This window comes from Cornus florida, unplaced genomic scaffold, assembly GCF_030987335.1.
Source record: "Cornus florida cultivar Cherokee Brave unplaced genomic scaffold, ASM3098733v1 CherokeeBrave_3.0.0_Hap2_Chr05, whole genome shotgun sequence".
Classification (NCBI taxonomy): Eukaryota; Viridiplantae; Streptophyta; class Magnoliopsida; order Cornales; family Cornaceae; genus Cornus; species Cornus florida.
The window spans coordinates 113,580,055-113,606,977 of record NW_026775575.1 but is presented as its reverse complement, the minus strand read 5'-3'; the positions used below and the strand labels follow the sequence as shown (position 1 = coordinate 113,606,977).

The following is a 26,923-nucleotide window of genomic DNA, read 5'->3' as shown; positions in this document are numbered from 1 at the left end:
AATTATATGGAACAAACAAAATTATATGGATTTATTTTAATACGGGTGATTTTGGTTTTTTTTGTTTGTTCGTTTTTTCTTAACATTTCCCACTAGATGATGAGATAATGATGTACCCAACCAAAGTTGAGAGAGAGAGAGAGAGAGAGAGAGAGAGAGAAGGTTAAAGAAGAAAAGAAAAGCACCTCTTTTTATCCCACATTCTGATCATTGATTCCAGTTGGGTTTCCAGTGAAACCAACTGGGTTTCATCCGATTTATCTTGATGATAAGTGCTCTTCGAAAAGTTCTTATCTTTATGATTCTTTAGGCACACAGAGTTGTGTGAGATGAAAAACTAGATACAGGGAAAAAAAAAAAAAAGAGAGACCATTTTTATTTTTTCTTCATTGATGATTCCATCGCAGCTTTCCAAAATTGCAACTGGGTATCAACCAGCTTGTTATTATTTGGCATGATATCTTTCCTTTGTGTTACCCGAAAGAGGTATGGTTTTGATGGGTATTATTGCTTATGGAGTAAGAAGACGCAACACAGTATTGAGCCGTAATATAGAGAACAGAGAAGAAACTACGAAGTGGGTGTGCTATACTTGCGTTTTGTGGGGGAATATGGAGCTCGGTTGCTGAAGAATCAACTTGATTTCATGCAATTTCATCTTTTGGTTCTCTTGAAGGTCTGATTTTGACGAGTTTCTGAGTTGGGTCTGTTAAATTTTCAAGCTAGTTTCACCGTCTAGGTGAATCTTTCTAGCGTATCTATGCTAAAGGTTTGATTTTGACGAGTATTGAGAGCTGGGCTTGCTGAAAGAATCAACTGGTACGTTTTAATTCCAGTTATATGTTTTGAGTCTTCATAGTAGGTTTAGGTCTATTTTTGATGTGTTTTTTCTGCTCTGTTTAGGGTTTCTTTCAACCTTCCAGGTTCTTTTTGAAGATATATAGGTGGGTTTTGGTTAAAATGTCGTTTAATGGTAAATTATCAGCTAATTTCAAGCTGAAGAAGGCAAAGGAACCATTGCATGGATCTAATTGTGTCTGGAAATGGAGGAGACATCTTTTGTTTCTGGGGCTCTTAGGTATTGTCATTTGGTTCTTCTCTGGCTTGAATGATGGGGTTTTCAGGAGGAAGGAGGAGATACCAAGCTTGTTTAAAGACAAAGCTAGAATTTTGCTTGAACATTTCAATGTCAGCAAGGACCAACTTCGTGCCTTGGCTTCTTTATTCTCTGAATCAGATCAGGTTCTGTGTTTATATCTCTTAGATTTGTATATTTAATATTCTAGAATTTTGCTAGACTTTTCAGTTTTTTAATTAAATTGTTCCATTTTCAGCCTGAAGTATTTTCTGTTGGTACAACTGTTTATATTAACAAATGCTTGTTTTGGTTAAGAATTTGAGTGAACATGAAGAATGGCACAAACTACAGAATATGATATAGTTTGTCTTACTATACCTGTTACTAACAAACGTTCTTTGTTGTTATTTTATTGTGGATTGGAATTTATGTTACATAATGCTTAGAATTGAAATGTGGACTGTAATGAAGTACAGCAGGATTCATGTTCATATTGGTCATAACAAAAGTTTTATGCTACCTGTCAAGCTACCTAATGCAACCCTCCTCCTTTATCTGGGCTTCAGACCGGCTGTGTAAAGATGACACAGGCGAAGTTACTATAATGAAGTAACAAACTTTTTAAAATTTGAAAAATATAGAGTAGAAACTCTGGTGTTCTGCCCATTTTTGGGTCAGAGCATAGTGAAAAAAGTTGGAAATGAAATTTGCATGATAATGCAGATGAACTCAATAAGTTAAGCTGCAAATGGTTTTGAATGAAGTAACTAGGTTCTCTCAAGTTAAAGCTCTTGAGATGGAATTAGGTAATTACATACTCTGTTTCCTATCCTCCTCCAAGTCAGATTTGTTCCACCCTGTATTTGTGTATCTGAAGTAATAATATATCAGATGTTTGATAGACTAATTGCAACTGGACGAGTACTGTTGATTTTTAACCCCTTGTTTTTGATGTTCTGGTTTCAGTAATATTCAACATCAGGGGTTGACAGTGTTGAATCTTTTTCATCTTCAGAAATAAAATTCAAAATTGCAAGGTCATGATGGGAGAAGGACCAAAAGTCAATACAGGCATATGTGTCATTGATTATCCAAGTTGTTAAATAAATAGCAATGTCTGCTTCTTGTCACCATATGGAGCAAAACATTAAGCTGGTATCAAACACATTTATTTCTCCTTGTTTCATTTTATTTATTTATTTATTTTCCCTAGTTGGTACTCACACACACTTGTCTCTTCCGAGACTTGAACCCCTGACCTCCCTTTGGAAAGTAGGAGGCTGATACCGTTAGGCCACTGGCCCGTTGGTTCTCCTTGTTTCTTTTCCAAATATGTTTATCACAACTTTTTATGTTTGGATGTTGACCCAACATTACCAGGCACTACCATTTCTGATATTGGAAAAAAAATCAAACCTGGTAGGTGAAGTCGAAATATAATCTGTTCCACAAGAGTAAATATTGTTTTAACACATTAGCCACTAAGTGTAATTCTAAAATAATTGTTGATGGCAGTTGTTTCTCTCTCTCCTTTTCAGAACTGAGCATCTGGATATTCTACTCTGAATATTATTAAAGCATAGGATTCTTAATGTAGAATGCATTGTACTGGCAAGTGGGTGGTGATTTAGGTCATGGCAGACATTTTTGCATTCAATCTGGAACCACAATTCTACACACTTCAGAGTCCATCTTGTCAAGTACTTTACAACAAATGTCTGCCCAGACTGGAACTTCTTATATTTCCACATAAATCCTATGGGACTTTCATAAACAGATCTCTTGGTGACAAATCGGGAGTTTCTTATACTTGAGCACAATCTGAAGTGGACCTTGTTTAGCCCACTGTTTCTCTCATTTGTTGGTCGCAGTTTATGTTATTATACAAATTTTTTCTTGACTAAACATTGGGATATACTTTTCCTTCTGATTGAAATTTACCACATAATTTCTCCTGGATTTGATGCAATGGCTTTTGCCAAAAGTGCCTGAGCATTACTGTCCTAAAGTAAGGATATCAAGAAGAAAGAATTGCAACTGTTACAAGAATATAAATGATGCACTGGATTATTTTACATGTTATTCTTTTATGCCCACTCACCTAGAATATGTCTTGCAGATAACATCCTTGAAATGTACCAAAAAAGTAGGCTATAAAATGCCACCTAGTAACGGTATTGCCTGTGCTCTGAAGGTGCTAGGCCCAGAGAAGCAAGAATTCAGAAAGCAGCACGGAATGGGTGTAGATGTAGTACCTGATGACCAATGTCCTGTTCAAGATGAGAATAATCCCAGGAAGCTTGGCCTGTGGTTGTTGGAGGATAAATCCCTATCATTTGTTTCGCAATCAACGTCTCCATCTTCTTCACCAAATCATCAGAATGATGAAGAGGTAAGAGTGGTTTTGCTAATTCTAGATAAGGCTTTTTTTGTGTTTTCTTTTACTTAGAGCAGTTGATTTTCGATATGTCATGCTTGGAATTCTATGAATGCAAATTGTTTCTTCACAATGTTCATAGGATGACTATGAAATGAAATATTTAGATTATAACACCAGAAAAAAGGAAAAAATGTCTTAGGGTACAACATGCAGAAACAAACGGACGTCGCATATACTTTCGGGCAAATTGTCTGTGGAGTATCACTTACACTGTAGAAACCATTGTACATGGAGTACCATTCTATCACTTACACTCTAGAAGCTTCTCGTGACAGAAAATGCATTTCCTTCATTACGGGTTTTGTGGGATACAGAGTCAGAATTCTTATGGAACTGGGATAACTGCCTTGCTAAGAAAGCATTTTTTTTTTTATAAGAAAAAGGCCACAATCTAGTGTAGTACCTATTAATTGAGGGTGCTGAGAGGGGTAGCCTAAAATATAGATCTAACATTTGGCATTATATTCACAAAGCGACTGCTGTCACACTCGAATCTTCAATCTCATGGTTGGCAGCCTGAGCTTTTAGCATTGCACGAAGCAATGGTCCCAAAATACCAACTTTTGATGCTCAAGTTTTATTTCGAAAATGGTGAGGGAAGAATGGAAAGGAGAAGAGGGCACAAATCCTCATGTAAGTTTTCATTAGTGGTATCAATGTAACTGCATCCTTGTCTGTTGGCAGCTTAAAGAGTTTCAAATAGGAAGTTGGTGACTCAATGGAATAAATTTTTTTTTTCTCGGTTGTATTTCCAACTTTGTGATCAGGAACTTGAATCTATTAGTACTTATAATATCTGGAATCATGAGTTATATGTGATGATATGAAGAGTGGCTTCCTCATGCTCTTTGGAACTCTTATGAAAATTCTATATTTTTCAATCACAGTACAAACATTTCTTTGTTTCATGGTTCTGAAAATTGCTAATTGTTTTGTTTTTTGGTATATGGACTTTGATCAGAATGCACTGCAAAGAAGGGCTCCTGGGTCCGGTGAAGAGTGCTGTGGGAGTTGTTCCTTTTGTTTTGTGAATGTATGCTGGTGGATCATTCTTGGAGTGGTAGTGAGCTGCAAAATGCCTAGTTTACATGAAAAATTGCAAAGTCAAAATCAGAAGCCAGTTCAGCTGCAGCCACTAGCTCAGCAGCAGCAGCAACTGCTGCTGCAGAAGCAGCAAAACATTGCTCAGAATTCTTCTAAAAGTGCTGGGAAGTGGAGGAAGAAGCTGCTAATTATGTTCGTCTTAGCTGGGGTGACTGGATCCATTTGGTTATTTTGGCACTTGAAACAGGATATTGTTGTAAGGAGGAGAGAAACACTTGCAAACATGTGTGATGAACGAGCCCGAATGTTGCAGGATCAGTTTAATGTGAGCATGAACCATGTTCATGCATTGGCTATTCTAATCTCCATGTTTCACCATGGAAAACAACCTTCTGCTATTGACCAGGTAACCCCATCACTGTACCTTTTCAGTTTTCAATTATACTTGGGAGCTAGGAGTTTGTTATCTATTTATAAATTTATATTATGATAAATCTTGGTAGCGCTATATATGCTTACGGTACATTGCTTTGCTGTCACAATGATTTTGAACTTGGCAATTTTTTTATTGTAATCCACAGAAAACATTTGGAGAATATACCCAGAGAACAGCTTTTGAGAGGCCACTTACTAGTGGTGTTGCCTATGCTTTGAAAGTTCCTCATTCAGAGAGAAGGGAATTTGAGAAGCAGCACGGATGGAAAATAAAGAAAATGGAAACTGAGGATCAAACACTAGTCCAAGATTGTCTCCCAGAAAATTTGGATCCTTCACCCATTCAAGATGAATATGCACCCGTTATACTTACACAAGAAACTGTCTCCCATATTGTATCTATCGATATGATGTCTGGAAAGGTGCGCTTTTTTACTTTTCAAGGCTTAGGGAACTTTCTTATTCTTTTTATTCCTATTGAACAAATATCACTTCCATTAAGCTAATGGTTTCGGTTTTACTACTAGTTTTACCTGTATATAATCATATATAGTCAATTTTCTGTCTACTTGTTCATGAAATATGGTTCCTTCATCTCCCTTTGCCAAAAACCCAAAAACATAAAAATGAAAATAAATGAAAGAAAGAAAGAAACAAGGAAGAGGAAAGAACAGACACAATTTATGGAGTCGTCATGATTCGTGCTCGATATGGAGTTCTGTTGACAGGTAAAATTGGGGTGGGGGTGGGGATTTGTGGACAGTTTGACAAGTTCACTTTGTCAATAGGATACAGAACAACTGATAATTTCCACGTATAAGAACAATCAGTAAAGGATTTGACCAAACCAAACATATATTATTTATTAATCATCTTGTAAGATGATGAAGTTTGAACCTTTTACTAGATTCCTAGTGGAGTGGTAAAAGGAAACTTTTCTTATTTCATGAATTTATATATATGTATGTATATAATGATTCTACAAAAACAATTTTAACTATAGATGTGAATTTAAGTTCAAATAATAATAATATTATAAAGAAAAACCATAATTTTGGAGTAAGTGTAAAAATTCCTTTCAGTTCTTGGTTTGGGGGAACTGGGCATGGTGATTGGGATGCAGGGTTAGTGTATTTGACTATTTTCTGTGGAATCTAATATTTTATATGCTCAATGAACTAAAATCGGCCTCACATTTTACTGGTTAAATTTGAAATTTTATATCGTATTCAACTTAGTAAAATCTGTTGATCATAAAACTGAAAGAACTGCTTATTGATTTTGCATTCATTTTAATGTGGAGAAAAGAACTGTTTATTGGGGATTGTTATATAAAAATACAATGGCCCAGGAATTTGGCTGGTTGACCACATTGGGTTGTAATTCCAACTTCTAAGCTGTGTGTACTTGTGTTGAAACAGTCACATCTGGGCACCCCTATAACATGCATAATCAAGATTAATTCATTTTATGGTTATTGGAGGATATTTAGCCATAAACAATAATAACCTACACTACAACTCCATCTCCAGTCTTTCACATGTATCACTCTAAAAGACTCCCTTCTCGCTGTCGGTGGTCTACCAACCCATAAACCACATTTCTACAGGTCGTGTGAGGTAATGTAGTCGAGACCTCACACATCCAATTATTCTGTCATGAGGTTACTTTTCAGAAGGCTTAATGTTCATAATACCAAAATTGCTCTTTATTATTTTTCATTTTTGTATAGGAAGATCGTGAGAACATCTTGAGAGCAAGGGCATCTGGCAAAGGAGTCCTAACATCTCCTTTTAAGTTATTGAAATCCAACCACCTGGGCGTTGTACTTACTTTCGCTGTTTATAATTCTCATCTCCCTCCAAACGCTACGCCAGAGCAACGTATTAATGCTACCGTGGGGTAAATTTATTTCCTTGAATTTTGATTTCTAGTACAAAGACTTAGACTTCATAGCCATGTGATCTATATTATATTCTCTGACGTGGATTACTGACTTCTTTAATACTGGGTCTTGCTTCTTAAAAAGGTACCTTGGTGCATCTTATGATGTCCCATCACTAGTGGAGAAGCTTCTGCACCAGCTTGCTAGCAAACAGACGATTGTTGTGAATGTTTATGATACAACCAACAAATCTGCAACCATTAAAATGTATGGTACTGATGCCCCTGATACGGGTCTACTGCACAATAGCAGCCTTGACTTTGGTGATCCAGCTCGGAAGCACGAGATGCATTGCAGGTTGGTTGTAAGTGTACATACTAGCAAGAAATATGGGAGAAAAGATACTCAGAGTTCGGGTTGTTCATTTTCTATTTCCTTATTGGTGAGATAAGTTGTTTACCCCATTTACAGCTTCAAGCAGAAACCACCTCCACCTTGGACAGCAATAACAGCATCAGTAGGAGTTCTTGTTATCACTTTGCTTCTGGGTCATATCTTCCATGCAGCCATAAACCGAATTGCAAAAGTGGAGCGTGACTGTCAGACAATGTTGGAGCTTAAACAACTTGCTGAAGCTGCAGATGTAGCAAAATCTCAGGTGCATTTCGTTTATGGTCAAAATGAATTGATAAATCTGCAATGTCATCCTTGCAACTGGGTTACATTTCTCTTTTTCCCCATAAAACATGATTTATGAGAGTTGCATTTCAATTCTCTCTTTAGTATTTTTCATCTTATACTCCTCTTCTTGAATATGTGTGATTCCTGCAAATGCCTTTAACAAATGTGTTCTTCTCTTTTGTAGTTTCTTGCAACGGTTTCCCATGAAATCAGGACTCCGATGAATGGTGTTTTAGGTGAATTAGAAAGTATTCTAGATTCACAGTTTCTATTATGCATATCCGGGAACAGTAATTAACAGAATACAACTTCAAATTTAAATTTAGGTATGCTGCAAATGCTGATGGACACTGATCTTGATGCAAACCAACTAGATTATGTCCAGACTGCTCATGCTAGTGGGAAAGATCTAATATCATTGATTAATGAGGTTCTTGATCAAGCTAAGATAGAATCGGGCAGGCTTGAGCTTGAGGCTGTACCTTTTGATCTGCGTGCTGTTCTTGATAATGTTTTATCACTTTTCTCAGTCAAATTTCATGAAAAAGGAATTGAGGTAATAATCGGGTCTCTGCCTTCGTTGCTTCATCTGTTTATTTGTAGGTACTAAGTCATTGTTGTTGCTAGTACTTGGTATCGTTTCTTACAAAAACTCTGTGGTTTGTGTTCTTCTGGGTGAGAGAAGCTGGCTATTTACATCTCTGATCAGGTTCCTGAAGTTGTCATTGGAGACCCTGGACGGTTCCGGCAGATAATTACAAATCTTGTTGGAAATTCAATCAAGGTTGGTTATGTTTCTTGGATCTAATTTGGTCTTTATGAGACATGGAAGGGCTAGAAGAATCCCTTTTGTGTTGTGTGCGTATGTGGATTCTGAAAAAAAGGTGGTGCTGCTATGCATAATACTAACACGTAGATGGGCGGGGGAGGAGTGTAAACCTATTATTTGATAGAGTACAACGTTTGGTCTTATAGGCTCCTTTTCGTGTCTAAGAAAAGTCAATCCTGAAAAGGTGATCGTCCTTGATTTAGTATTTTAGTTTTCTGCTTGAAGCATGAGAAGATATTATTATTTTAATAATTATTATACATTTGTTAATGATAATGGAAGGTAGCTTTCTCTTTATTTTCAATGTCACCTTCCAAAAAATAGGCTGTATGCTGCCGCTGGACACCTCATTGCATCTAGGGGTGCAAGTTGAGCGGGTTAGCCTAGCCCAACCCGAGATTTTTTGGATTGGGCTTGCCCATCCAACCCAAATTTGATTTTTTAACTTTTTCTTTATATATATTTTTTATTTTAATTTTTTCCCCATAAAACCATAACTACCTGCACCAAAAAAAAATCCTTCTGCTCAAAGAAGAAGCCACCACTACGTGCCGCTGCCTACCTCCTCTGCCGCCGCTGTCTTCCTCCTCCACCTCTGCCTCCACTGCCATTGTTTCATCTTCAATTTGGGTTGTTTGGCTGATGGTGTGGTTGGGAATGGTGGAAAAAAAAAAGATGTAGACAATGGGTGTTGTTTGGCTGTGATTTTATTTATTTATTTATTTTTTAACACTGTCTCTAAATTGATTGATGGCGAAAGAGTATTGAATGATGCAGATAAGCGGTTGTGTTGTTTGGCTTTGATTGTGTGTTTGGGGGTGGGTGGTTAAAAATATATATATATATATATTTGGTCAACTATTTTTGAAACTCAAATTGAAGATTTCAAATCTTTTTATTTTTCTTGTTTGGAAGAGAAGAAAGGGGGGCTGAATGTTTTTAGGGTTTGATGAGATCCTTTAGGTGCAAGAATGGACGGTTAAGATTAAGCTATAATTTTTTTTTTTTTAAAGGATCAATTGTGATTTTTTTTTCTTATTATGTTTTTATAAGATTTCAATGGTAAGTAATACACTGCCTCTTCAATACCAAAAAATATCAGTAAATCAGTAATACATACATATTCTGCCTTTGCAATGAAATTTTTTTTTTATAAATTTAAAATTAAATTCAAATAGTGAAAAAGAGGGGGAAAAAAAAAATAGGACTACTCATGGTTGTTTTGCGGGAAAAAGAAGAGAAGAAGGGGGGGGGGGGGGGGGACCCGTATACCCGCCCGACCCGTTAATATTCGGATTGGGTCTTGCGGGTTGAAGCCCAGGTTTGGATTACATCGGGTTGGCCCAACCCGAAGTCAGGTTGAGTTTGGGTTGGGCCAGGCTGGGCAGGCCCAAGTTGCACCCCTAATTTGCATCAAAGAAATTTCTTGCATAACATCACTTACTAAGTTACTAGTAAAGTAATCTTGATTGCTGATTAAATTGAGCAACATAATGCATTCTTCCTTTGTTTTCCATTAAGGCAATATAGAGCCCAGCTGAAAGCTGGAACATCAAAATTAGGAACTCTGTTGACTAGACCAATATTACTGAAATTCACAAGCAACATTGCTTAGAATTTGGGACATGTTAAGGGAATTACATTCTGTCATGTTGAGGTCATTATAGCGCAACTTCTCTATTACGTGAGTAAAGAGAGCTTATTTTCTTCTAATGACATTGAGCCCTTCTTGTGGTATGGCATCTGCCTTTGTTACTAAAACTGTTGCTTTAATAAAATCTCTTTGTTATATTACTTCTTCTCTTGTAAAGAAAAAAAAAAAAAAAAATCAATATTCAAATAAATTAGATCCCATGTGTAATATCCTGGAATGAAATCTACTACATTCAGACATACAAATTGGTATGATTATATATATCTTTTCTTATAATGCAGTGCATGGCCTTGTAAAGGTAGTGTTCCCAGTGTACTAAAGGGGAAAAAAAAGGTCTGTCAGTTTTTAGATGGTGTAATTGCTATGCTCATGATAAACTAAAGGCATAATCTACCACCACACCCAAGTTACTTGAACTTAGGTACATGCACCGGGCGCAAGAGCATGTCTTAAGTGTTGGATTGCTTTGAATCCAAAATTTTAGGATACAGGATGGACTCGACTTGAAATGTGGCTAGAAGATGTATATTATATTGCTTCAATATATGGTGTTATTGTTCTTTAACGATAATTTAAATTATATAGCATGTGGTGGAGAAAGGAGTTTCCATCAATCTTTGAAGTAGAAAACCTTGCTTGGTATCTAATTTATGCATAACCTGATTGCTATGCTCATATAAACTAAATGCATAATCTACTGCCACATCCATGTTACATGGATTTGGGTACATGTACTTGGTGCCACTGTGCCAGTATGTCGAGTGTTGGATTCTCTGAATCCGAAAGCTAAAGAAACATGAAAGACTTGACTTCAAAAGTTGGGTATGGGTACATAGACACGTCACACATCCTAAATGTTTACTTACATTACTATGCATATAATACTGCAATCTATGATATTATTGTTCTTTAAGGATATACAATTAAAAGGAACCTGGTGAGGAGTTTCCATCTATCTTAGAAGTAGAAAGCCTCTCTTTGCTATCAAATTTATACTTAAGCATTACGGTTCGTGTCTCAAAAGCATATTATACACACATTTATGTCATGACATGTCAAGATTAATACATTGAGGGGAATACGAGAGATTGTGAAACATAGCTGCGTACAGCACAGTAATTGGGATGTGATTGTGCAACCATACCAGAATCAATTTGATCATTGATAGTGCGAAAGTCAGTTATTATTTGCATTTGTTTCTAAGTAACTGCTTTGTTGCTTGTTTAAATTGCAGTTCACACATGACAAGGGGCATATATTTGTCTCAGTGCATCTGGCAGAAGAAGTGAGGACCCCACTTTATGTTAGGGACGAAGTGCTAAAACAAAGCTTAACCTTAGTTCAAGACCGGTCAAACAATTCTTATAATACATTGAGTGGTTTTCCTGTGGTTGATAGATGGAAAAGCTGGGAGAATTTTAAAATGTTAAGTGGCACAGATTTGACAGAGGAAACGAAAATGATTAAATTATTAGTGACAGTAGAAGATACAGGAGTGGGAATTCCTCTTGAAGCACAAGGGCGCATTTTCACGCCTTTTATGCAGGCTGACAGTTCCACTTCACGAACATATGGTGGGACTGGAATTGGATTGAGCATTAGCAAGCGTTTGGTGGACCTAATGAATGGAGAGATTGGATTTGTCAGCAAACCTGGCACTGGCAGTACTTTTTCATTTACTGCAACTCTTGCTAAAGGAGAAACAAGTTCTCTGGAAACAAATAGGCAGCAGTACAATCCAACTGTTTCAGAGTTTCAGGGATTGAAAGCATTGGTGGTTGATAGTAGAAGCATCCGAGCTGAGGTCACAAGATATCATCTCCAAAGATTGGGGATGTCCACAGACATAGTCAGTCGCGATTTTGCATGCTCTTACCTGTCTAGTTACTCCAACACAAGGTAGATCCCTCATATTGAGCATATCTGTTCAAAAGACTGGCTGTGGTTTGATCTGGACACATTTATAGAAGTTTCAATGCCTTAATACGCTTCAGTTAATTAAGCTACTCAAATATATATGATGGGAAGACTGCCATTATTTAAGTTACCATTCTTCATACAATATGAAAGAGAGCTATAATAAAATTCAACCACAAACTAAAGATACTATTAGACTTATTAGTCAAGAAAAGTAAAAGGAGGATGGTTTTTTTTCTGTATCACAGATAACAATATTATACATCTAGTTAACAAAAGTAAAAAGATGATGGTTTATCTATATCAAAGGCCACACTCTAATACATCTGATTTAATTTCTAGGCAAATAAATTGAGCTTAGAATTACTGACATTCGACTAGTCGTTGTGAATGATTAAAGTTGTCCAGTGATTTCCAAAGAGAGTCGGTCTGAACCTCCCTCCCCTCTCCTTCCTTTTTTTGGTATTTGCTTTTATTTTATCAAGAGAGCGGGAGATTATGCTGCTCATGTTAAAGTTTCGTGGAGCTTTAAAGTTGGTATTCTATTTTATTTTTTTTTGGTTTTAACCTGGTCTCATATTTCCTTTTTTTCTGATTGAAAGAGCTGATCAACTGGGCTTGAGTGTCAACATATGGTCGTTATTTTCAAAGTATATCTACTTGACTGTTAGAAGAAAATATCTTAGTCTTATCTGAAATTAATGACAATAGAAGTTAATTATTAGTGTATAATATAACAAATAATGTTTACAATGGCATCACATACTTCATTTTGATTTTGCAAATGATTTGATAATCATCTTGTCAACAGTGCATCATCACATTTAAACATGATTCTTGTTGAAAAAGATGATTGGGACAAGGAGATTGGTCTACCATTACATCAACTGCTTAGGGAGCTCAGGCCAAATGGCTGCTCAGAAGTCCCAGAAATTCTGCCAAAGCTATTTCTTTTGGCAACTTCTATAAGCTCTACTGAGCGGAATGAGCTTAAATCAGCTGGTTTTGTGGATGACGTGCTAACAAAACCTCTCCGATTAAGCGTGTTGATTTCCTGCTTCCGTGAAGCCCTTGGAATTGGCAAGAAGAGGCAATTAAACAGAGGGAAACTATTAAATCTTGGAAGTCTACTCAGGGATAAGCGAATATTGGTGGTGGATGACAATGCTGTTAACAGAAGGGTGGCCGAAGGTGCTCTAAAAAAGTATGGAGCAACTGTTACTTGTGTAGAGAGTGGAAAGGCTGCTGTAGCAATGCTGAAGCCTCCACACAGCTTTGATGCTTGCTTCATGGATCTCCAGATGCCAGAAATGGATGGGTAATTAACTTGCTCATGTCTTTAATTGCTGATTTTCCATTGTTATGAATTAGCTATGTATGTGATGCAACCAATGTATGGGCAACTATTTTAAATTTTTTGCATGATCAACAGATAGAAAACCTTAAAGGGCTCCACTCAAGATTTCTTCCAATGATCCCAGCTATTAGTTTCAAACTGTGATTGGATTTTTACTGGCCGCTTGGTTGTGTAATTTTGCGCATTACATCTAGATGATATTTTTAATAAAGTGCTGCAACTAAATCGTCAATGAACAACTCTGGTTGGCTGGACTGGCCTGATAAGCAATCAGACTACTGTAGAGATAAAATTGAAGAAAAAAACAGTGACGTATGGTTAACACTTTAAAGTTATGGTGGCTTTTGTATCTCCCCCCACCACCACCAACAAAAGATTGCCTTAGCATCTCCTAGTACAAGTTTCTTACCTGATTATCCCTCTTAAGATGGGATACAAATTTGATATTTTGTCATTTATTTTGCAGGTTTGAAGCTACGCGACAAATCCGCTGTCTAGAGCACAATGTTAATGAAAAAATTGAATATGTTGAAGCATCTACCAATGTGTATGCAAATATGGCTCATTGGCACACACCAATATTAGCAATGACTGCCGATGTAATTCAAGCAACGAATGAGGAGTGTGTGAAGTGTGGGATGGATGATTATGTGTCAAAGCCATTTGAAGAAGAGCAGCTTTATTTAGCAGTGGCACGCTTCTTTGAATCTGGTTGAGAGAGGGAATGGGATTGACATGCAGTGGTTGTTCAGTGGTGGTCCAGCCAAGTGGTTGTTCTGACTGATTTTACGAGTATATAACCCAAAGCAATTTGGCTGTCCAACTACTGACATCCCTCACCGCTATGAGAAGGCATGATAGGCTCATCCCAATTGGCATTCTTCTAGCCATTCCCCATATGGTAATTTCTAAACATTACGCTAGTAGATATTTTAATGCGCACATGCTTGCGGGCGTCAAATATTGTGCCTGAAGCATGCATTTAACTGCCAAAAGACTGCTGCTTGTCTCCTATATCTTCTTGTTTCCAATGCCACCTTTTCAACACTAGTCTTTCTTTTATTGAATTACTTTTTCTTTTCTTTTTTTCAGTAAAATCTGATTTTCACTGTTTTGCATATTCTAATTCTCAAACATCACTTTTCCTCACTGGTGTAGCTATGGTCTTCACTGCACGTTGGTAAACCATGTTAATTGAGTTTCTATTGATTCCTCCCCAATTTGTGCTTGTTAAACCATATCAGAAATGTGTTAATTTTGATATTTGTATTCTGGTGAAACTTATTGTATAAACGTGTTGTTTCTTAACTGCACAATTAACTATCTCATAAAGTATGGTTGGTTTAATAGTTGCTTTATAAAATTTACTATTCAAATTTAGAGATATACATTGATCTGTAAATATGTCAGGAGCACTCCATTTAGCCTCTCTTATTTAATTCTACAGTAACACCATTTCCAATTTGCCCGTCCTTGTGAGTAATTGAGCAGCTTGAGCCTAGATAATGAAAAACATTCACCATCTCTTGACCTCGATCTTCATTGCATCTCTATTTGTGTTTCTAGCTTTTGCTAAATTTACCTTCAATATATTCAGTTTTAGCTTTACATATACTTGTGTATATGATACGAATGGTTAATTTTTTTGATTTCAGAATTCCAAATGCAGTGACAGATGTTAATTGGTGGTGATCTGTTTTCAGGAATGCTTAGATTGCCACCATGATTAATGGTTTGTAATGCATGGATAGCCACAGAAAGCAGTGAACAAGCTGTGAGCAGTTTGTCATTATCGATCCATTCTACATCATCTGCTCACTTAACAGGGGACACGACACGATAAGAGAAAAGGAATTATTTATTTATTTATTTATTTTGTATATACCTCCTTTAGTTAGATTTTATATGATTAGCATGATTTTTTAAATACTGGCATTCTTCCTTGAAGAAGGTATGAGGATCTTTAGAATACCCACATTAATCCTAATGAGATGAATGACTCATCTTTTTTTTTTTCCTCAATATTCATGTAGAGAAGAATGCAGATAAATAATAATCACATTGCGAGAAGAAGATGGATTGTTATTCTGACAATATATTTTTTAACTTCAATTCTACCTGTTTTGAGGGTGATTAAACAGGTTATGGAAAAAGAGGTAGTAGTCAACGAAAGAGTAAAATTGAAGAAAATTGTCAGAGAGAACCCTTCTGTGATGAAATTTGGTCATCATTGAGCTAGTGCACTTGAAATATGCTGTGTGGATTGTCTATGGAATGGAGCAACTTTTTCTGGTTTTCCTTTTCTTGGCCAAGTGAATTTGGTGTTGTATCCCTACTTTTTTTTATCTTTTAATTTGTAAACTGGGTGTTGTATCACTCGTCACTACTTTTAATTTACTGATGCTTGAAGACTCGAACCATAGCTATCCTTTAGAGAGAGAGATTTTTGTAGAGTGAGAGAGAGTGGAGACTGGAGAGAGATATTGCAGAGAGAGAGAATCTGAAGAGAGAGGAATTTTGGGGCAAACACTGTGCTAAAATATGTAGAATAGAAGTATTCAGAGGTATTGTGGTCAACAAAAAAAATAGTATTTTGGATTTTTCATATAATTATTTGGTGACAGTTGTCATGAGGGGGCCATTTGCTACAAATTTTCAAATGCAGGGTTTTTTTTTTTTTTTTTTTTTTTTTTTTTTTTCACACACTTTACCCTTTTGTTTTTGATTCAATTTCCTTTCCTCCCCTACTATTTCTTTTCCTTTATATATATTTTTTCCCTTTTTATTTTCCTTTTCTTTTATTTATTTATAATTCTTGAGAGCAAAAATTAAAGCAATTTTTTGTTTTTACAAACTAGAAAATTACTTCCAAACTGATAGTAGAAATATCCTTGCCTTATCAATAAATTTATTTCATTTGCAATTTCATAAAGTGTGTGTTTGGCTGTTTACTGGAATTGAAATTGGTGGAATTTGAAAAAAAATTAGTTCAATTTTCTTAGTTGTTTTTTTCTAATTTCACCAATTTCAATTCCAAGGTTTCAATCCCATGTAACCGACCACACCCTAAGCATTATATTGTAGTGAAGTTTCAGCTTTACAATAGATTCTTTATCCTGTTTAGGAATCTGTTTCCATTACTTATTTAAGAGGAGTTTCGGATTAACTCTTGCCTCCTTTCTTATAGAGTTATAGGGGAACACTTGGAAATCCTTTTGGATTATTTTCAACATGAGAATTCTTCACTTGTATCTTTGCCTCTTACACTTTCCCCTCGGAGAAATTATTCATTGCAATTGTTACAACGATGACGTGATGTAATGGACGGTTATAAATACTCCACTAAAGCAAAGTGGACTTACTATAGAACTAAAAAGTTGATATATGTGCTTTGATGGAGTGTTTGTAGCCGTACGTTATACCACGTTATTGTTGCAACGGTTATAATGAATAATTTCTCGTCTTCTCGGTGAGTCGAATGTGATTAATTTGATAGTTCTTGTACATATACAGACCTGATAGAAGTTTTACGTTGGCTGTCAAGCTACTTACCGCAACCATATTTCTTTTTATAGGCTTGGAATTGGTTTTGTAAAAGATAAGGCATTATGCTCGACATGGATGGAGTTGAAATGACCACATTTATGAGATGATTGAAGTAACCCCAATTGGAGATAAAATGAAATAAAACATAAATCTTGATCTTTCGTCCAATAGAGTGTCTTTGTGCTAATTTGTAAGTGAAGAACCTCCTTTCTCTCTATTCGGAATTGGCATAATCAGTTAGTTCTGAACTTGACACTTTACCATATCCCTGTTTCAAAATTCAGAAGTGAATATTGACAATGTATATTATTGATTTCCTTTTCATCATTAAAATATTTTAGGATGATCCGTTGTTACACCCATACAATCCAAACCGACACAAAGTTGTGCGGTAACTTAGAACTTAGTTGAATAATTTAACTATTTGTCCCAGCCATTTCACGGTTCTCCTGAATTGACGGAATATAAGGGGTGCCAACTAAGTGCAAGTCATTTATTCTCCGAGCAGTTGCTCCAAAGGTTTCCTTCATGTCAAATTCTTCTGGTTTGATTCCATTTGGGAGTTTCCAATCAAAGTGGTATAGAAGTTGAGCAAGTGGAAGTTCAATATTTGCAATTCCAAATGATATGCCTGGACATATCCTTCTCCCAGCCCCAAATGGGATATATTCAAAGTTTGTCCCTTTGAAATCAATAGAAGAACCACGAAACCTCTCCGGTTCAAAGCACTTGGCATTTGTCCAACTTTTTGGATCTCTCCCTATTGCCCACGCATTAACAATGACTTTGGTTTTAATGGGTACGTCATAACCATTAATTTCACATCTTTCCCTTGCTTCTCTAGGGACTAACAAGGGAGCAGGCGGGTGCAATCTTAGAGTTTCTTTGATAACCAATTTCAAGTAATGTAGTTCCCAAATGTCCATCTCCTCAATTTTGCTCTTTCCTTTAAGAACTTGTCTCACTTCAGCTTGTGCCTTCTCCATTATTCCTGGATTTCTCATCATTTCTGACAGTGTCCATATTGTGGCTGTTGATGAAGTCTCAGTACCTGCGGCGATCATGTCCTAATAAAGAAGAAAAATATTTCACATTAGTTACAACAGAATAATATTCTGGTACTGGAATTGTCTGAAATAGGCAAATTTTTGGGAGTAACCTTATTCCTATGACATCACAGATCAATTTATATGGTTTAAAGTTCTGTAATTCAAGCACTGCCTCACCAATATAGACGTACCTCATTTATGTTTTTTGTTGAAAGAGTTTGGCATTTAGGTAGGAGCAATACTGGAATACTCCTAATCAAGGTAAAATTTAAACCAAAATGGGATTTGTGGTGCATGAACTATTGTGATAAAAATATTATCCTTAGTAGTTTGGCGAAAATGAATCTGAAATGGTTCTTAAGATAGTTTCAATGAAAAAAATTAAGATCCATACACTGCCTCATTTTTTTCACAAATTAAAGATTAATGCAGAATTTCTTTATCAATGCAGAATTTAAATAGAAGCAAGGCCACAATGGGATTCTGGTGCATGATCCAGTGGTATAGAAACATTGGTTCCTGTGAATTTGGGAAATGGCCATATAGAAGGAAGGCATTGAGTTGATGAGGCATATTATTATTGTGAAGCATATTGTTACGTTCCGATTCCTAACGACGCCATGAGCATAGAAGACACGCACTGGTTGGCTAAGAACATTCATTGACTGGGAATGGTTCCAGGGAAGGGGCGTGCAGGACCACAAGATGGTACCTCTTCAGAGTTCAGGCAGGTCGACTCGGTTCAATTCGAGGTGCTTGTCGCTAGTCGTGTACTTGACTATGAAAAAGGGAGTTGGCCATCCCTGCACAAATTGGTCGAGAGCTGGAGCCGTTCCCCTGATAAAACCAAGGCAGGTCGAAACCAGTCAGCATGTATCCTTGGGAGGGCAGGTCGTGGTGGCTAACCAGGGCGCTTGTGCGAGCTGAAGCAACGCCTTGGTGCAGCACGGGGCCGTGCCGCTCCGCCAAATCTCTAGGCCCGTGACAAATGGTATCAAATCAGGACTTGGGGTAAAGCACAGAGGTGTGCCCCCTTGTCGATCCGGGGGTCTTGAGAATGAAGTGGGTGCACTAAAGCGTCGGTGGGCAATCAATGCTGTTGGAGGAGAGCAGGGCATCGAATGGCCGGAGGGCCGCGCGCACCAAAGTTCTTGCAAGTTCAAGAGGCGTGCAAACCGTTGTGAAGGGCGGGTATCAAGTAGCCGTAGGACCCTTGTTTGCTCGGGGTGTCGTGGAGGCAGCATAACGTGGGGTTGCGTCCTGAAGAAGTGAGCGTCCCTTTAGCTCGAAACCCTATCATTGGGCAAGTGCAGCCAGGGGTTGTACAAGGAAGCGATGGTGGGCAGACGAGCATACCACTTGGAGGAGAGAGACTTTGGAATGTTGGACGCAGCGGAGTCAGTGCCGCACTGCGACAAGGGAGTCGCAGGATTTGGGTGGGGGAGAATGTCACGTTCCAATTCCTAACGACGCCATAAGCATAGAAAACACGCATGCTGGTTGGTTAAGAACATTCATTGACTGGAAATGGTTCCCTTGATGAGACCAAGGCAGGTCGAAACCAGTCAGCATGTATCATTGGGAGGGCAGGTCGTAGTGGCTGACCAGGGCGCTTGCACGAGCTGAAGCAACGCCTTGGTGCCGCACAGGCCGTGCAGCTGCGTCAAATCTCTAGGCCCGTGACAATATGCTGTGTTGTTGAATTGTATGTTATATTATATTATACACACACACACACACACAAGCATATGTGGATTCCTGCAAAGTGGCTTTCCAAATGGTAAAAGAAGCCATTTTCCGTCCTTCAGGAGGATTAGAAAATTTGTTCAAGACATTGTGAGTTTTCTTAAAAATCACTTAGATATCATTTCGATTATTGACTGAATGCGTCTGTTATGTAGTCTTTGAGTTTAGATGAAGTATTGTAAATATCTACTGAGACATACCAGAATGACAGCTTTGATGTTGTCTGTTGTGATAGGAAATTCAAGGTCACCTCTCTCCTGAAGATTCAGAAGCACGTCGACTAGGTCTTCCTCACCATTGATGGTTGTGGTTTTCCTTCTCAGTTTGTGCTCATTGATGATATCATCAAAAATCTTGTCAAGCCTTTGGTGAAGTTTCTCCAGATTAGGCTTCCCTCCACAAATCAAATGAAGGAACTTGAGCGATGGGAATATATCATGCACATCAAACCCCGAGGACAACTTTATAACTTCCTCGACCACCGATATGAATTCATCCTGGTCTTTGCACTTCTTACCGATGGCCGCCCTTGCAATTATGTCATTGGTCATTGAGGAGATCTTCTGACTAAGATTGATGGGAATTCCTGGCGACGAGGAAATGGAATCAATAAGATTGTGTACTTCCTCTTCTCTTAGTGATCTAAATGACTGAACACGCTTTGCACTTAAGAGCTCCAATATGCAAATTTTTCGAATTTGTCTCCAGTACTGGCCATAGGGAGCAAAAACAATATTTTGATTGTCATATGACATAATCTTGCAAGCGAGAACATCTGGCCTGGTTGCGAAGGTGAGGTCATGGGTCTTCATCACCTCTTTGGCTGCTTCTGGCGATGAAATGACAAGAGCAGAAACCTCACCAAGTTGTAGGTGCATGATGGGTCCATATTTGTTTGCCAAATCTCTCAAGGAGTGATGAGGCAGTGAGCCAATTAACTGGTGCAAGTTACCGATGACAGGAAGTTTCCTTGGCCCTGGAGGCAATTTTTGGGTTGGACTTTTAGCTTTGGATTGCTTCCAATGCTTTACAAGCAGGGACAAGAAAAGGAGGAAGGTAAAGAATAGAGGAAGTGAGGGTAGCTGAAGCTCCATTAGGGGGAAGGAAAGAGATTTGATAGTTTGTTTCTAAATGCTCCTCTTATTTTCTCAACGCTTAATTTATAGGCACTATTATCTATCTGTAGCAGCTTTAGTCTTCGCTTAAAAATTACAAGAAGATATTGTATTTTTTATGTTGTGCTAAACTCAATTAATTGTAATTAATATTGACTTATAAGTTGTTTTTTTTTTTTTTTTTTTTTGGGAAGGTATATTGACTTATAAGTTATAATACAAGATCCATGAAATATATATATTTATATATATACACAAATATATAGTATTATATAGTATTATATAATAAAATATTTAATTAATGCTGTATTTAAAAAAGTGTGCTAGTAATGGTCCTCAAGATAGCACGGCCAAACAGGCTAATATAAATGCTATATATATATATATATTATACAAAACATAAAGACATTTAATGAATATTAAATTTAATTGATTTACATTGTGAATGATGAACAAAAGAGTATTTAAAGGAGGATAATAAATTCACTATGAAAACCAAGTAAGACAAGGAGATATAAGGCACATTTATTAGGGTGCTATTAATTTATTATTATTTTTATTCTGACCACTTCAAGATATCACGGCCAAACAGGTTGATATTAATGATATGTATGTATATATTTAATTATTTATATTGTAAATGATGAACAGGATTATTAAGAAAGAAGGATGCTAAATTCACTACCAAAGACAAACCAAGTAAGTACAAACGAGACATAAATAAGACACATTTATTAGTGTGCTAGAATGCTTCTCAAGAACCACGGTCAAATAGGTTACCATTAATGCTATACACACACACACACACACACACACACACACACACAAAACATGAAGACATTGAATGAATATCAATTTTAATGATTTACATCGTGAATGATGAACATAAGAATATAAAGAAAAAGTAATCTTATTAAGAGGTCCTTTCACCTTAAATATATATATAATGAGTTTTTTTATTGTTTAATTTAAAAGTACTTCTTATGTCCTAAAAAAATGTCTATTTTTTCTTTTTGAGTTGTCCTAAAAATATTATTCACTTTTCTTTTTCAAACAATATATTTTATATTTTTCCATATATGTCTGAGTTTAAAATTTCAAACTTTAATATTCAAAACTTAAAATGAGAAGTTAATAATAAGATTACTTTTTAGGCAACAACACATGGCCCACATGTCCCTTAAAAATTTCTACTCCCCAAAAAGAAAAAGAAAGAATATAAATTTTTAAGGGAATATGTGGGCAATGTATTGTAAGACTGTCTCAAAAAGAATGTCTTTTTTGGAAAGTCTAAATTTTTAAGGGACATGTGAGCCATGTATTGTCCCTTGAAAAGTTACCAACTTGCCTTTTAAGTTTTGAATATTCAAGTTTGAAATTTTAAACTCTATATGAAAAGATATAAAATATATTACTTGAAAAAGGAAAGTGGACAATTATTTTGATACAACCAAAAAAAAAAATAAACATTCTTTTTGTGACAGAGTGAGTAATTGATTTGACTTTTCACATGTCTAAGAAATTGTGTCATTCAATATTTTTTTAATTTAGATGCATTAAATAATTTATTTGACTTTTCCCTCATCTAAAAAAAACTGTGTCATTTAATTATTAAATAGGAAAAGTTCACGACTCTTCTCATGACTTCTTAGAAGCATTACTTTACTAATAAACTCACTAGTCACTACCAAAGGAAAATTAAGTAAGAATAAGGGAGATATTGTAGTGGAAATTATTTTTTGTGTAAATATGTTTACTTATTTTATATAAATTCATTATATTATTAATTAATAGGTATTTTATATTATTATATACCATATTTATATTATATTACATGGAAATATCAAATTATAGTTAATTTATAAAATTATAATATAGTATATATTTTATTACATATAAGATAAATTATTAAACATTTTTATTTATTATAATATCCTGTAAAATAGATTATATATCATATAATAAATATGTATAATGGTGAGAATATTTTTGTTTTAACATATCTTATTTTGTACTTATGTGTTAGGTACTAGGGTTGAGTGCAAAAAAATCTCTGTAATATAGGTTTTGTTTACAAATAGTCCCTCTTTTTTTAAAATGTGCATTTCTGTGACGGCCCTGATTTTTCAAACCAGTGCGTCCTGTGATGAACCGAAGATTGACCCAATAACGGATCCAAATGTGGAAGCCAAAACTGAAAACAAGACTCTAAGAAGTTAATGTGACCTTTCATGAGGTCGTGGACCTCAATCAGAACTAACGCAGAAGCAAAAAATCGAAAATATGATAAATAAGCCCCCAAGGGCAAAATAGTCTTTTACATGGAAGTAACGTCTCTGAAAATGTACATCATTCCCAAGACACATCTGTGACTTCCCATGAAGTCGCGAAACTCATAAGAAAGCATAGCGGAAGAAATTAAAAAAAAAAAAAAAAAACGGGACAAGTTTAGCTCCAAGGGCAAAATAGTAATTTTCAACAAGATCTGGGTGCTACCGAGCATACCATTGGAAAGACAGTGAAAAATTAATCAAGTTAGACTCAAGAATCACTTGATTTGGAGTCCGAATTGAAGAGAAAAGTCAAAACAAAGTTTTGACGTCGCCGAGTCTGTGAATATTGTTTTGACAACAATGAATAGTAACCTGGGCAAAATGCTGAAGTTTGTGCGTCGTTTTGAGGTACTAAACGATATTTTCTGAAAAAATACGAAGAAAAAACCCCCCTTAAAATAATTTTTCCAAGCTGACCATATCAAAATAAAATTTTATTTTTGACGTGAAATCCCCAAAATGCCCTTACTACAGATTTTTTCAAATTGTGCAGGTGCGCACAGGAAATTAGATTTGACGATGGGTTTTCGGGTCCGAGATGACATTTTCTGGAAAAATGTTGTGAAGAAACCTCTCCTAAAATCACGTTTTCTATGTGACCATGTCAAGATCAGAATTTGTTTTTCAAAAAAAATTCCCAAAATGCCCCTAGATCAGTTTAGGTCAAGAGGATTAAAAAGCTGCTACATACATAGCAAAAAACTGAACTTTGTAAGGGATTTCCGGTACCAAGACGACATTTTCTAAAAAAAACACGAAGAAGAAACCCCCCTAAAATAACGTTTTCTACCAGACCATGTCAAAAGAAGAAAAAAAAAACACGCTTTAAAATGCCCAGAACGCCCCTGATCAGTTTAGGCCAAAAACAAGGAAAATGCAACTTTGCACCAAGTGTTCATTTGACCTTAAATGCATTTCTAGGCTAAAATGATTATGCATGCAAACGTATTTAGTGTTTTTAAGCACACGGGAATGGTCCGTGGCTCTAGAAAATGGACGATGCAAAATACGACCCCCCGACGGCCAAAAATAGCGAAAATAAACTCAAAATGGAAAATTTGAAATCAAAAAATATGAAATGGTTTCAAATTACCGTTTGGCCATTAGCCACACTTCATACATGATTAATGAGACTCTATGAAAGATTAAAAATAGAATTCCCACACCCGATGCAAATATGGTGAAGTAATGACTTGTCATTTTTCAATATTTTCATAATATATCTTGAAATCAAAAAGTTACATAGGATATAAAATAATAGTCATTGGCCTCCGGCCTCATCTTATACATGTCAAATACATCATAAAAGGTGTCTTTATGTACACATTACATATATGGAATCAAAGATACAAGTTTTGACATACAAAGTTACAAATAGGAGTTCATGCCAACATTTTCATGAAAATGATACTTCAAGTCTACGAAACTTCCATTGCTTAGTGTGCATCCCAAATCAAGGTCCATGTACCTGAAAAATGTTCCCACTACGTGGGTGAGTAACATAAAGCTACTCGTAGGAGATGAGCATGCGTCGACCTAGCATTTTATAATTATATTACCTTAAAGTGAAACATGTTAAAGGGGCTCATGTGATACCCCTCGGATCCGAGACACAGGTTGATTAGGCCCAGGCCCAAACCCGAGTGAAATATCAAACAATTAATATTTTAAAGCGAACACAGAATACAAATTGAATTAAGAAATAAATTTTAAGCTGAAATAAACTAAATATAAATCCTTTAAAATTAAATACTTAAAATCCCAGATAAATTAAAGAAAAACCAAACTGAACTGAAAATTAAAAGAAAAACCATAAAAATAGAGCTTTTATGTTGTCGGAAGAATGAGTGATCGCCTCTGCTCAGCACGAACAAGCTCGAGCCTGGAACTGACGTACACCTGAAAAATAGGAGTGGGTCAGGCCCACGAACAAGTTCTATCCTACTACAATCAAAGCAGAGACTCGATACCCATGTACACTTTAACCAACTCAACAATAACTATATAATCCGTGTCTATATATATATATATATATATCCATACTATGGACTCTCACTGGACTATGATACGGGTCTCAACCTAAGTAGAAGGTAACATGCAAAACACACCTGAGTGGGCATGACTACCTAAGCCTAACAGGTTACACCTCAACCAGTATAGCCAGTTACGCGTCCTATTGCATATACGCTCCTTAACCGTTGACTTTGAGACTCAAGCGCAAGTCACGGTACCATAATAATATATTTAAAATCCGTTCACATTCATCCATAAGAATTCTAGTAAGTCGTTCAGCTTATTCAACTGCACAGACTTAAGTCATTCAGCTTATTCAACCGTACAGACTTATACATAGGGAAGATTCTATTTTTGTGATCCATACCCTTATTCCAAAGTAGGTAGGACTTAACAATTTGAGCTAATCCAAACCTAGTATGTCACCGTCCCATACCGGTACATACAATCCAATCCATCCAACAGTTGATAGAATACATAATCAATGTACATATCAACTGAACCATAATAAGCATAAATAGAGATATAGACTAACATGCTTACTCCAGTAACTGATAAATCAAAATAATAAAACATATCAATTAATTCCATGATGAACACATATTAAATAGATAAGCATCATGTTCATCCCATAACTCCGTTACAAATTATCTTACTTGAGCATGCAGATAATTTATTCCTCTCGTCCATAAAACCATGACAAGTCTAATAGCAAAAAAAAAAACCATATTTATTATCATGCTTGTCCATTATTAATAACAACATATTAATAAAATTTCCACTCACAGAGAATTAATAAATTAAAGTTCAGTAATTTTAAAATTCCTCTGTACTGAATTAAAACAACTTCCGCCGAGACTTACCAATGTTCAAGCTATAAACACCTACTGGTTTCTTAAGCATTAATCCACTCTTACAAGTGTTAATTAAACTTAGAACATCTCAAAACACCTAAGTATAGCTTCCTACAGAATCTAAAAATCCCAAAATTTGAGTTCCGTAGCCAAACAGGTCGCAGAAAACATAAAATTAGAAGCCAAAAGAAAGAGCCTGCTCTTTCTTGCTTGGAGTCGGCTCTCCTAGACTTGGAGCCTGCTCTAAGTCCCCTAGAGCCTGCTTTTTGTTTCCAAAGAGCCTGCTCTTTGTAACTTTGAGCCGTTTCTTCTCTGTTCTTCATCCTTTTCACCTCCGGTGTGTTTCTGTTAATCTGACTTCCATTCCTAAGGTACTTAGATGTTTAAACTAGGTTCTAAGTTAATCCATAATCCACCAAATTCTTTGTTCAATTACCAAAATCAATTAAAGCATGGATTTTGCAACAAGGATTTAATACGAGCAGTTTATGCGTTCCCGGTCACCAACTGTTTTAACATATCAAACTTACAAACTAAATTAATTCCAGTAATTCCCAACATAGTATAGGACTTATTAAAATCGTTACTCATCAATTCCATGAATTAAACAGAAATTTTGCAATGAAGAATTTAAAACAAACTTTAATCATCTTAAAAATACATTCAGTTTTTGTTAGCATCTAAAACATGCAATTCAGTTCAATTTTAATCCTTATTAAATCCTGGAATTGTATTAGTCGTGCAAAGAACATGAGCCTAAAGGAAAAAGACAGGACTAGAACTTGCCTGTGAGACGGGGATCAGAAATCTCAGCGTCTTTCTCCTAAGCTTTCCCGGTGATCCTTTGGTTTTCCTTCTATGTTCTCTCCAAAACTCCTCCAGACTTCTCTCTGTTCTTTTTATGCTGTGAATAGGGTTCTCAAACCATAAACTGAACGTAATACTTA

At 36.1% G+C, this 26,923-nt stretch overlaps 2 protein-coding genes across 5 annotated transcripts; one reads left to right on the top strand and one right to left on the bottom strand.

The window, feature by feature from the left end:
• The first annotated feature begins 77 nt into the window (after positions 1–77).
• On the top strand, positions 78–15,414 carry LOC132308715 (histidine kinase 2). 4 transcript variants are annotated; one of them, XM_059806899.1, is made up of 15 exons: positions 78–819; positions 904–1,242; positions 3,198–3,470; positions 4,480–4,968; positions 5,144–5,419; positions 6,730–6,899; positions 7,027–7,239; positions 7,354–7,540; positions 7,748–7,799; positions 7,890–8,119; positions 8,249–8,347; positions 11,281–11,945; positions 12,775–13,281; positions 13,787–14,221; positions 15,024–15,414. In XM_059806899.1, exons 2-14 carry the CDS (start codon positions 961–963, stop codon positions 14,034–14,036), a joined length of 3,693 nt encoding a protein of 1,230 aa, XP_059662882.1. In that variant the 5' UTR covers positions 78–819; positions 904–960; the 3' UTR covers positions 14,037–14,221; positions 15,024–15,414. The 4 variants fall into 4 exon arrangements, with proteins under 4 accessions (XP_059662882.1, XP_059662883.1, XP_059662884.1 ...); XM_059806900.1 differs by having other exon boundaries at positions 14,976–15,414; XM_059806901.1 differs by having other exon boundaries at positions 79–819; positions 3,273–3,470.
• A 1,864-nt stretch (positions 15,415–17,278) lies between these two features.
• Positions 17,279–21,000, bottom strand: LOC132310492 (desmethyl-deoxy-podophyllotoxin synthase-like). The gene is made up of 2 exons (XM_059808663.1): positions 19,862–21,000; positions 17,279–17,933 (listed from the first exon to the last, which is right to left on the bottom strand). The coding sequence occupies exons 1-2, from the start codon at positions 20,753–20,755 to the stop codon at positions 17,283–17,285; spliced, it is 1,545 nt and encodes a 514-aa protein (XP_059664646.1). The 5' UTR covers positions 20,756–21,000; the 3' UTR covers positions 17,279–17,282.
• Positions 21,001–26,923: the final 5,923 nt, after the last annotated feature.

Bases quoted from the DNA above. Each gene is read 5' to 3' on its own strand.
- LOC132308715 (XM_059806899.1), top strand. From the start codon at position 961: ATGTCGTTTAATGGTAAATTATCAGCTAATTTCAAGCTGAAGAAGGCA. The intron at 4,969-5,143 runs GTAACCCCATCA...TGTAATCCACAG, and splicing joins AACCTTCTGCTATTGACCAG to AAAACATTTGGAGAATATAC. The intron at 7,541-7,747 runs GTGCATTTCGTT...TCTCTTTTGTAG, and splicing joins CAGATGTAGCAAAATCTCAG to TTTCTTGCAACGGTTTCCCA.
- LOC132310492 (XM_059808663.1), bottom strand. From the start codon at position 20,755: ATGGAGCTTCAGCTACCCTCACTTCCTCTATTCTTTACCTTCCTCCTT. The intron at 17,934-19,861 runs GTATGTCTCAGT...CTTCTTTATTAG, and splicing joins ACATCAAAGCTGTCATTCTG to GACATGATCGCCGCAGGTAC.